This window comes from Nyctereutes procyonoides, unplaced genomic scaffold, assembly GCF_905146905.1.
Source record: "Nyctereutes procyonoides isolate TBG_1078 unplaced genomic scaffold, NYPRO_anot_genome, whole genome shotgun sequence".
In the NCBI taxonomy this organism is placed as follows: Eukaryota; Metazoa; Chordata; class Mammalia; order Carnivora; family Canidae; genus Nyctereutes; species Nyctereutes procyonoides.
In genome coordinates, this window is record NW_026575037.1 from 17,662,035 (window position 1) to 17,674,134 (window position 12,100).

The following is a 12,100-nucleotide window of genomic DNA, read 5'->3' on the forward strand; positions in this document are numbered from 1 at the left end:
AAGGGTGGACATTGTGGACATTGACCATTGGGAGATGCAGGAGCCTTTCTCTGTTCTATTTTCTCAGTGATTCACAAGGGAAAAACATGAGCTAAGAGTGAGGTGTAGTAGATAGAGAGCAGCACTTAGAGTGAGTTGTTATAATCTTTGATCTACTTCAGCAGAAATCACTTGTATGATGATTATCTCTTGACACACAAGGGTTTCTGGATAAGGTAGTTGGGTCCTGCTTCTTAATCTAGCTAGTTGTGGCCTGGGGTCTCAGGTAGTCACTCTTCAGGAAGACAGGCTCTGGCCAGTGTAGCTGGTTTGGGACTTTAATTGGGATGCCTTTGAGAAGGTCCACACTGAGAGATGCTGCTTCTGACCAGCAGCTGACTTCCTAAGATGACAGGGTGGCATGTTGCCATCACGCAGAGGTCTTACGGAAAAGCTGTGGTTTTTCTAGAGTCATTGAATCAGGAAGCTGGGTTTAGGCTTACGGTCCTGTTTGGTCATCTGTACTATGACTGAGCAAGCCATTTTCTCTCTGGGCTTATTTTCCCAATTTGTAATATAAGAAAAACACTAGTCTTCCCATCTCAGGAGGTTATGTGAGATGTGATGACGTATGTCACTGTGCCGTGAGAGGTATTTGAGACTGTACAAGTAGATTGGTGAAAACCTTGAAGGGTTGGAGCTGGCAGCCTGGCTCGTGCTCCCAGCTCTCTGCTTACTCAGCCCTGGTATGACTCAGGGTGAGTCACTGCTCCTCTCTGAGCCTCCGTCTTACCATCTGTAGAACTTCCTCACAGGGTGATTATGGGGATTCAGAAATACAATAGAGGGCTTTGGGAGGAAAGGTGCTAGAGAAATGTGACAGACTAATGTCCCTACTCTTCATCCAGGGAGAAGCCCTATCTTCATTTCCCCTCCAGAATCAGTCTCCAAGATGAGAATTCTTTGGTGTCATCCTTAATGGTCTGGAATGAGCACTTCCTGTGGGCAGAGCCTGGGAGTGGGTATTGTTAGGGGGCAGACAGGGAGAGGGTGAACTAGTGACGTTACACTTGGTGAAGTCGTATCTGCATTTGGGGGACTCCCATCCCCGTCTGATTGGGCATATAGGACAGACTCAAGCCCGCTCTAGGAAGTGCATTTTGGGAAGGGCTGCCAGCCAGAGGCCTTTGGGAAGCATCCACTGTACAAGACTAATCAAATGGAAGAAACGAGAAGCACATGTCATACTGATGGGTGCAGAAAAGAGGTGGGGGAGGGGACTGCTCTGGTCCTCAGGACCACTGCACCAGGTCATTGTGTCTCCATGTCTGGTGAAGCTGTTCCTCGGCAGAGCTTTTGAGGTGTCATTGAACATCTAACGTAAGACAAGCTCCTTGTGGCTGTACACAAGGTTGGCATTCCGTGTCTTTCAATTCTGTACCCAGAGACTTCCTCCTTTTGGAGGACACTAACCCCTTTCCAAATGGATATTCTGAATGAGTCTGAGAAAGCTTTTTTCTCCTGAGGATGACAGTCCTGGAGCTCATCAGAGTGGTATCCTGGTCTGAATCCATTCTCACACAGACTTCTGAGAAGGAAGGTCGGTCAGTCTCACAGGAATCTTTGTGATCAACATGTGTAATTAGTCATTTGTCACTGTACTCTGAAAAGACTACTGGATTCAGATAGTTAACTGGATGCAAAATATTCTTTTGATCAGAGAATTTTTTAAAAAGATTTTTATTTACTTATTCATGAGAGACACAGAGAGAGAGAGGGAGAAGCAGGCTCCATGCAAGGAGCCGATGTAGGACTTGAACCCGAGAATCCGGGATCATGCCCTGAGCCAAAGGCAGGTGTTCAACTGCTGAGCCACTCAGGGGTCCCGTGATCAGAGCATTTTTCCTGGGAATATTGATTATCTGTAATGAAGAACTTCATGGATATTCCATTTCCTCTAGATAATAGCTAAAGAGTTAACATGAGAGTAAAATATGGAGAATCTCAAGTCAAACTGCCAAAGCTCGGCCTTCTGGGAATCATTTGTAGCCTTTTTTTTTTTTTTAAGATTTTTAAAAACTTATTTATTTGAGAGAGAGAGAGAGAGAGTGTGTGTGTGTGAGTATGAGCAAGGAGGAGGGGCAGAGGGAGAGGGAGAAGCAGACTCCGCGCTGAGCAGAGAGACGGATGCAGGGCTCCATCCCAGGGCCCTGAGATCATGATCTGAGCTGAAGGCAGATGGTTTACCCACTGAGCCACCCAGGCTCCCCGCTTTTGGCCTTTAACATAAAGAATTGGAAAGACAGTGTGTCACATTTATTCTGATCAAATATCCAAGCATCCAAGCCTACTCCCAGAATGCAGATACCCTGTGGTTTCAGTATAAAAGGCTGCATTTCAGAGATAGGAAGAGAGAAACTGAATACAAGTCCTCAGCAGCCGTCCCAGGCCAGCTTCACACTTCTGGCAACCGCCTTTGAACACATGATGTAGGAGAAGCAGCAGGAGGAGAGTCAGTGGCCAGCCTGGCAGTTCTAGGGGTATGAAGGCACCATTTACTCAGGCCTCATTCAAAGCAGGGCTTTACAGTGTCCTGGAAAGCATGGGAATCCACTTAGGAACAATTATGGATTATACTAAACTGTCACAGGAACAGCTATGTTTCTCTAAAAAGGCGTTTCGTCTCGGGGGCTTGTTACCAAGAATCATGGAACTCCAGGCGACTTTGGTGTGTGGTCAGCGGGTGGCTGCTTACTTGTGGATTCTTTTGAGTTCCGGCTGAATAGTCTTATCACTCAGACTGTATTTTGCAAACATACAATAAACCCTGAAGTAACTCACCTCCTTCTTCCCCTGCCTTTCCCTTAGCTGAATGCCCATGACCCCTTCCTTACAAGGGTTATAATTCATATATAGTCGTTGACTTTTAAAAATTAAACTTCTTAGTTTGAGATAACTATAGATTCACATGGAAGAGATAATACATAGAAATCCCATGGACTCTACTCCTTTTCCCCTGATGGTACCTTCCTGCAAAACTAAAGTACAATATCCCACCCAAGATGCTGACATCGGTATGGTCAAGACACAGAATATTCCATCATCACAAGAATACCTCATGTTGCCTTTGTATGTCACACCCACTTCTTTCCAGCCCTCATCTCCTCCTTAAACCCCTGGCAACCATTAACTTGTTCTCGATTTGTACCATTTTGTCATTTCAAGGATCTTGTATGAATAGAGTCATGCAGTGCATTATTTTTGGGAATTGTTGATTCAGTCTCTGGAGATTCATCCAGCTTGCTGTGTGTGTCAATAGTTTGTACCTTTTTATTGTCGAGTATTTTCCATGGTGTGGATGCACCATAGTGTGTTTAACCGGCTACCTGTTGAAGGACATCTGGGTCATGTCCAGTTTGGGGATGTTACGAATAAAGCTCTGTGAACATTCATGTACAGGTTTTTGTGTGAATGTAAAATTTTCATTTGTCGTGATAAATGCCCGGGAGTGTAACTACTGGGTCAGGCTGTGGGTGCATATTTGGTTGTTTAACTGCAAAACTCCTTCCTGGAGTGGCTGTACCATTTTACATCTCTGCTAACAATATGAGTGCTCTGGTTTATCTGCATCATCACCGGCATTTGGTATTTGTCACTATTTTGTCTTGTAGCCATTCTGATAGGTGTGTGGTGATAGCTCGTGGTCTTTTTAATGTGCATTTCCCTAAAGGGTGATGATGTTGCACATCTTTTCATAGGCTTATGTATCATCTGTCTCTGCTCTTCGGGGAAATGTCCCTTCATGCTTTTTCCTCATTTTCTGGTTGGATTGTTTGGTTTTTGTTGTTGTTGAGTTTGGAGATTATATATTGTAAATTATATATTCTAGAGACTGTTTCTTTGTGGGATAGGAAGTTTGGGAATATCTTCTCCAAGTCATCATATGTCTCTTCATTTTCCTAACAGAGCATTCTGCTCTTGGTGGGAGGAGTGTTTTATAAATGTCGACTAACTCCTGTTGGTTGACGATGTTGTTGAGTCCAGCTATATCCTTGCTAATTTTGTTCCAACAGGTCTTGAGAGAGGACAGGGTGGATTTGTCTGCTTTTCCTTTCAGTTCTATCAGCTTTTGCTTCGAGTGTATTTAGAGCTCTCCGGTGTATATGCGTCAGGAATTCTGTCTTGATGAATTGACCCTTTCCCATTATGTCAGATGCCTTTCTGTTTCTGTCATTTAGTTTGGGTAATTTCTACAGATTCCTCTGTCCTCTCCGTTCTGCTGTTGAACCTATCCACTGAAATGCCTAAATTGGTGATTGTATTTTTGGTTCTAAAATTTACATTTGTTTCATCTTTATATCTTCTCTTCCCTTGCTGAGACGTTCTACTTCTTTGCTATTTCTGAGACTTTCTATTTTTTTCCATTTGTTTTAAGCATATCCATAAATGTCTGTTCAAGCATTTTTAGGATGGCCGTTTAAAAATCTTCATCAGATATTTCTGACATCTCTGTCATCTTGGTGTTGGTATCTACTAATTGTTTTACATTCATTTGAGATTTGCCTGTTTTTTTGGTAGGATGAGTGATTTTTGATAGAAGCATGGACATATGGAATATTAAGTAATGAGACTCTGGATCTTATCTAAACCTTTTGTTGTAGGTGGCTTCCTTTGACCTGGGTATGGGAGAGGAAGGCATAGGCATCCCCTCATTCCTCCAGAGTGGGGGTAGAAGTCCAAGTTTTAAACTCAGCCTCTATTGATACCTGAGGGGCACTCCTTGTTATCTCTGGGTGAGCATGAGAGTTCTAGTGGCCTGTTGAGCTTACACTGATGCCTCTCTGCCTTGTGGGCAGATGGGCCTTCATTATTGCTGAGTGGACATAGAAGTCCAGGCTCCATACTGGGCCTTTTCCAATGCTAGCCTTGTAGGGAGGAGGAGGAAGAGGAGGAGGTTGGGTGATTCATTACCACCTAAGATGGGAGAAATCTAACTTCCTAGAAGCCTTTGCCAGCCTGGGTGGGAATGGGGCCATGGCTTTTACTGTGCTGCTTAGCTGTGGTAGAGAGGTCATTATCTAAAAGTTTTCTGTCTTTTGAGGCTTTTCCCAGTCTCTTTGCTACAGAGGGTGGGCTTTTGTTGGGACTATTTTTTGTCTGCATTCCTTGGTCATTTCAGGTCTCTGGCTTCTTCAGCTGTAAGTCTGGGAATGTCTGAGGCACAGACAACACCCAGAGAATTCCTCATTACGTTATTCCCAGGCAGTTTGCTTTTTCCCTCCATCTTTGAGAGTCTTAAGTTTGTGTTATTTGTAATGCTCAAGACATTTAGTTGTTCTTAGAGAAAGAATAGAGAAAAGTATGTCTATTTTATCTTTCTGGAAGTGGAAGTCCCATTCAGTTTACTTTTATTTTCTTCTAGGTCCGTCTCTTTTCCTGCCTTGAGATCTCAGGGCCCAGGCTTTTTAAATCAGACTTGTATAAATTCCTTTTCATGGGGGAGAGAAAATAAAATCCCAAGCCTAGAAGAGCTCTCTGTGCATTGGTGGGAGGGGTAGAAATAGTTCCTATACCCAAAGATGCACACTGGGCATTCTGTGGATTTCAGGCTTTCTTTTACTCACCTTATAAGGCCCAGGGCCAACCATAGAGGAGATGGGGATATTTAGATCAGTTTATATTCACTAAGGGGTCTTTATCCTCTGGAGGAAAGAGGAAGTTCCCATGATACAAGAGAAAGTTTCACCCAGAGATTTATAAGAACCTGTAAGTGTTCTTATAAAGGAGATGCAGCTCGGGGTCAGGGGTGAGGGCCCCTGCCAGCTTGGCTGGGCTTCTGAAAGTGTGGCTTTTTTGCTTTTGACTACTGAGGATGAAATCCATCTGTGATATTTTCTTGGAGCCAAGCTTCTTTGAACTTTACCCTTCATGAGTTTGCTTCTTTAAAAGCCTGTTACTTAGGGAAATGCAACCTTGATGTGGAATAGCATCTGTTTCTAATCCAGCTAGACCTACTTTGGGATCTGGTTCCATCTTTTGCTAGCTGTATGACCTTGCAGTTCATTCGTCCATGTAAAACCATCCTATAGTGCCTCCTCTGGGCCAGCCACCATGCTGGGTATGGAGATAAAGTAGTAGGTACCTTTCATTGCTCGCTTTGCTTTACTTTCTGGCCATGAGCAAGTTATCTGCTGGTTTTACTTCAAAAATATATAAAAAATTGAATTACTTTCCTCTATACCCTCATTTCTTTCCAAGGCTGTTTTAGTAAGTTCCTTGATTCTGTTCTTCCTTCTAATCCTTTGCCTCAATTCATTATCTACACAGCAGCCAGGGTAATCTTTTAAAAACAGGCACCAGTTTAATAGTCTTTTGTTAAACCGCTCCAATTATGCTAAGAGAATGAAGTTTAACCCCTCCTCGTGGCGCACTTGGTCCTGTGAGATCTGGTTGCCACTTCTCCTCTGAGCTCATCTGGCATCCTTTCCCCTCATCCAGTGGGCTTCAGCCACATCCGACTTCTCTCTTGGCCTGAGAGCATCGAGCTTGTCCCACCCTGGACTCATTACGCCAACTGTGCTCTCTGCCTCAGATAATTTTCCATACAAGTTTGAATGGGTGGTTTCTCGTTGTCATTCAGGTTTCGGTTCAAATGCTGTCCCTCCCCTGTTCCTCATGTCACATTCTCTCCAGTCACCGGGTCCCCACCCTTGCTTTTAGTTGGCTCTTACCACAATTTGAAATTATCTTGATTCGTCTACTAGACCGGGTTCCATGAGAGCAGGCTTCATTGCTGCACATATAACCAGTGTCTAGAAAAGTTCCCGACATAGAACAGTAAATATTTGTTGAGTAAAGTTGCTTAATTCTCTGGGGCCTCAGTTTCTCCCTTGTCACATGGAATAATAATTGGCTAACAGTACAAGGTTGTATTTAGAATTAAGTGAGGTAATAAATATGTGTGAAGTATGTAGTACAATGCTTGGCTCACTAAGCCAAATAATAGTTAGTCATTGTTTCCTTATGATTATTTATATTATAATGTTCATCTCTATTCTCCCATACTCCTCTAGTACCTGTTCTTGCTCCTTGTGATCCATCTGGAGTGTTGCGAGCATTTGTCAGTGACAGATGCTGACTGGTTAGATGTTTGCAGTGGAATCCTGACTTAATTCTCTCTTAACTGTGTTTTTCTATACAGGTTCTGCAGCTGGGCTCAGACATCCTCCCCCAGTACAAGCAAGAGGCACCAAAGACTCCCCCTCACATCATCTTACATTACTGTGTTTTTAAGACCACATGGGATTGGATCATCTTGATTTTAACCTTCTACACAGCCATCCTGGTCCCTTACAATGTCTCCTTTAAAACCAGGCAGAACAATGTGGCCTGGCTGGTCGTGGATAGCATCGTGGATGTCATCTTTTTGGTGGACATTGTGCTGAATTTTCATACTACCTTTGTTGGACCAGCTGGGGAGGTGATTTCTGACCCCAAACTCATCCGCATGAACTACCTGAAGACGTGGTTTGTGATTGACCTTCTGTCCTGTTTGCCATATGATGTCATCAACGCTTTTGAGAACGTGGATGAGGTTAGTGCCTTTATGGGTGATCCAGGGAAGATTGGTTTTGCTGATCAGATTCCACCACCCCTGGAGGGGAGAGAGAGTCAGGTACATGCCTCAAATCTCAGACCTTGTTGTCATGTCTTGAAAGCTGAATAAATGTGGGTGGTCAACAGAAGAGTAACCATGTGGGTGGGAACTAGCATGGCTGATGTCTGGAACAGAGGGAGCATGCTTGATAGATATTCTCGCCTGCTGGGTTTGTCCTTTGGAGGTTTGGAGGCCCTGCATGTCCGTGAATGGATGTGGAAGAGACCAGAGGCTTCCCTCTCAACATTATGTAGAGCGCAAGCCACTGGCTCAGGGGTGGTGGGGCTGCAGAAGCAGGCATGCATCGCCACTGCATTGGTGAATCTTTCACTTGATATGCAATTATTGAATGTCTGGCCTATTGATTATTCTAATTATGAGGATTTTTCTCTCATCTGCTGCTGACCTTTGGCTGTTTCATAACTAATTAACTCCTGGTAACAGTGATGCTATTTCCTCCCCAAGTTTGCTTGCTTTTTTTTTTTTTTTTTTTTTGGCAAATGTTGGAAAAGAAGGAGTTGTTTCTTTGTTAAAGTTTTGGCTGTGACCAATGGCATTCTGTGGTCCATACTCTCCCTTGCATAAATTTGCTGAGGTAGTCAGGCCATGGTCAAATGGTGAAGTCCGGCCCTGTGCCTAGGAAGAGTGAGTAGTACTATTGCTGGATTATACTGCTTCGGATTGTTAGTCCTACAGGTAATGGAAGGAATGAAAAGAAGACAAATGTTCTGTAGGTGTGTTGGAATTAGGACATGCTCAAACAGTGAATGGGTGCCTGCAACATGTTGCATAAGGCAGGAACTGCTGGTCTGGTTCGGGTGATTTTCTCCCTTGAAAAAGCAAGGACATCAAGTCATCGCAAAGGACAGTGTCAGATTCTTATTCAGCTTAAGTGTTCCATGGGAGTTGTTCTTCCTTTTTCCTACTGCCTAGTTGATGCTTCGGATGGATGAAGATAAGGTAGTTCATCTGGTAAATCTTCAGCCTCATATAGAGGATTCTGGAAATTCAGCCTGGCTGGGTGTTAACTGGGTGAGTAATTCAGAAAGCCATCTGGAAGTTGAGATTAGGCAAGATTCACTCTCAGGGCTAACAGGCTAGTGGGACTAGCCTTGAGGTAATTGGAAGGAACAGCCAGATCCCTGCCAAGACAAGACCTGGCCAATGACTCTGTGACTTGCTGGGCATAATGATGCCTCTTGGACTTCAGATCAGTATCAGTAGTGGGTGAGGACTCCAGGCCCTTCCTCTGTGAGAACCTAGCTACCTACCACTTCCCTCGTCAGAGAAGAGGAGCTCATGTTCAGGTCCTCTAAACTCAGAACAACACCCGCTTTTATCTGTGTGGTGTGTTTTAATATACTTTGAAATCCCAGGGAATAATGCTCTGGGTGGCTTGGCTTATATGGATTTTGTAGGGGGATTAAATGAGTGAGACTGATCATTTCCAAGAACAAAACATCCCTAAAGTGAATGTTGGGATTCTTTAGTGTGAATTTGAGTATACACTGGGAATGATATTTTTCTCTGTGAGCACATTTCTAGAAGATTTTATGTTAGTTGGTGAGGAAAATATGATCATTTTGGCTTAGATAACTCAACTGAATTATTTCAACCTAAAAGAGCTTCTTATACACATATGGGAGATGAAATTTGACTTTAAAAAAAACCTCTCGAGTTTTTAAAATAAACCATTTGCTATTTAGAGCAATAACATTGACAATTTGGAGATAAATAGAACAGTTCTTCAGCTTCCACAGGTTCCCGTTAAACATTGGTAGAGCCATAAACACGTTTGTAAATGTGTCAAGATTACCTTGTCCATTAGCAAAGCAGAGAGCTTCCCCTCAAGCACCTTGTATGTCACATTGGAACTCCTTTGCCATCAATTGTGAGTATCCCTGATGTGATTTCTGACTTCCACCACCATGAAATATATGGGCGGATAGGAAAAATGCCAGGTATCTGTTGCTTTCCTGTTGGAAAGGGTTTAGCATCAAAGTTCTCACTACCATCTCTTGGTCATAAATAATAATATGAGGGGCACCTGGGTGGCTCAGTATTTGAGTATCTGCCTTTGGCTCAGGTCGTGATCCCAGGGTTCTGGGATCGAGTCCCATATCCGGTTCCTGGCAGGGAGCCTGCCTCTCCCTCTGCCTATGTCTCTGCCTCTCTCTGTGTCTCTCATGAATACATAAATAAAATCTTTTAAAAAATGAGTATTAAGAGGCTGTTGTTATGATTTGCTTCTGTAAAGACTTGATTTTAAATTTATTAATTTCTTTTCAAGCTTTGGCAGATACCCAACACAATGCCTGTTGGTAACATTTGTTGTGGTGTGGGGGAGTCAGTGCCAGGAAACTGAAGATTTGGCTTCTGGCCCTCTTGGTATCACGTGTTTGGACAGCTGGGACTTTGTGCATGCCATTTAGCCTCTATGGATCAATTTTCTTGTCTACCCCTTGGGGGTCATGCTACCTTACCTGTCTGAAGGCATGGCATTTGGGCAGTAGATTATTTGAGTTTCCTGCTAGCTGCAAAGTAACTTTGGTGAGTTCTAAAATTTCATCTGCATTTGTCTTACCTCCAGGAGTTAATGATAAAAACAAGAAGCCTAGCACTTTGACCTCCTCCCTACAGTGAGGGTGGGAGGGAAGTGAGATGGAATGAAGGTTCAGAGCCCAGGAGGACCAGAAGGTCATGCGGTTCAACCCTTTTAGTTCACAAATAAGGGAATAGACTCAGGGGGATTATGACTCACTCAAGATGACACAGCAAATCATATGGCTATGGCAATAATGACTCCCTTTCTGAGTCCCCTCTATTCTCAATGGTGACAGAGTGGATAAAATAGGGACAAAAACACTGATGGACAGAGTTGAGTCAAAACTGACCAAGAAGCTTCCAAAGTCTGTGGCTCACCCCTTGGCCTGGTTGTTGTGGTGGGGAAGTTGGGCACTGTGTACAGGGAAGTGAGTGTCTGCATTCTCCCCAAAGCAGCTGTGTTGGTGATGAGATAGGCAGTTTAGGATGCTCATGGAGGGTCAGACCCAGCATGGCTTTCCAGACATAGGCCTTTTGTTGAAAGGCACTATTAAATTAGAAAAGAAGATTGGTGGGGCTTAGAGGAGGTTGGAGAGGCCTGGAAGGGTGCCCCATTTGCCAAACCTGGATTTAGCTGGGTAAGAGAATTCCGATTAATGGTTTCCCATCTACCGCCTATTGTCTTCTTGCCCACACTGTTGTGGAGTTGCTAATCTAAGATTGCAACTGCCTCTGCTCTAATCCCTTTCTTTGGGAGAGTGTGGGGAGAAAAAAAACATTATTGACTCATTTCTCATAAAAAATACATGGAGCTGAATTCTCTCTGGTGTCCTCCTAATTATGCCAATGGAATTGTATCCCAGTGGAGACCACCAAAGAAGAGAGGAATGTGCGGTGGTGGCTTGGCCATCTGTGTGTATGTTGGGTGTGTGTGTGTGGGGCTGAGGGTGGGTGTGGGGTGGGGGCTCTTGAAGTGGAAGGACTAGATCCCCCTGAGGCTTGGGTCAAGAATGAACCAGGTTCAATTGCTAATGCCAGCCATTGTGACTTCAGGCCTGTGGATGTCGCCCACCTCCATGATTTAAGCCACGCAAATGATCCCTTTGGACCCAACTTGTTTCACTTATGTAGATGGCCTACATTTGCGTCATTCTCCAGTCTGTTGGTCATAATCTGTTTTGGAGGCTTTTTGGGAATATGTTTGCACATTAGTTAAGCTGGTGAGAGGACAAAAGGTCTGGAAACTGAGTGAACTGAAGCTTACAGTGGGTATGCGGAAGCAAAAGCCAGATGAGTCTTTCTCAAGCATTTAGTGGATTACTGGCCTCATGTGCTTCATGGATTAAAGATGAAATTATTATTCACAAAAAATCTTCCCTTTCCCCAGGAAGCCTCATTGCCTACTGCCATTGGGGTGTGGAAGTGCACAGGGGAGAATGGAGCCAATCAGGCTACCTCCCAGGTCACAATTCTGGGGCTAAGAGCTTCCTCCAGTCCCTGGCTCAATAACTTCGGACAGTGGGACTACCAGCTGGTGCTGGGGACACAGCTGACCCTTGCCAAGAGCCCACACTCAAGGAGATGATCCTCTTAGAGAGAACAGGAGCAAGCAGTGAAAAGATGAATAGTTTTGACAACAGCTTCCCTTTAGCTAGTGTGTTGAACTTTCCAAAACATTTCAGGCCAGCTGGGTGGCTCAGTGGTTGAGCGTCTGTCTTTGGCTCAGGTCGTGATTCCAGGGTCCTGGGATCAAGTCCTGTGTTGGGCTCCCAACAGGGAGCCTGCTTCTCCCTCTGCCTATGTCTCTGCCTCTCTCTCTGTGTCCCTCATAAATAAATAAATGAAACCTTAAAAAAACCCCATTTCACACAAATTATCTTTCCTCCCATGTAAGATGGGCCCATCTCAGCTCTAACCTCA

The 12,100-nt window shown here is 44.1% G+C and overlaps 1 protein-coding gene across 2 annotated transcripts in view; it reads left to right on the forward strand.

The window, feature by feature from the left end:
- The window catches only part of KCNH1 (potassium voltage-gated channel subfamily H member 1), a 370,271-nt gene that overhangs the window by 78,583 nt on the left and 279,588 nt on the right, over positions 1-12,100 (forward strand). The window contains exon 6 of one of the 2 annotated variants that reach the window (XM_055319555.1): positions 7,181-7,654. In XM_055319555.1, coding sequence (XP_055175530.1) covers positions 7,181-7,654 — 474 coding nt within the window. The remainder of the gene's footprint in view (positions 1-7,180; positions 7,655-12,100) is intronic. The other variant, XM_055319556.1, reaches the window with a different exon arrangement.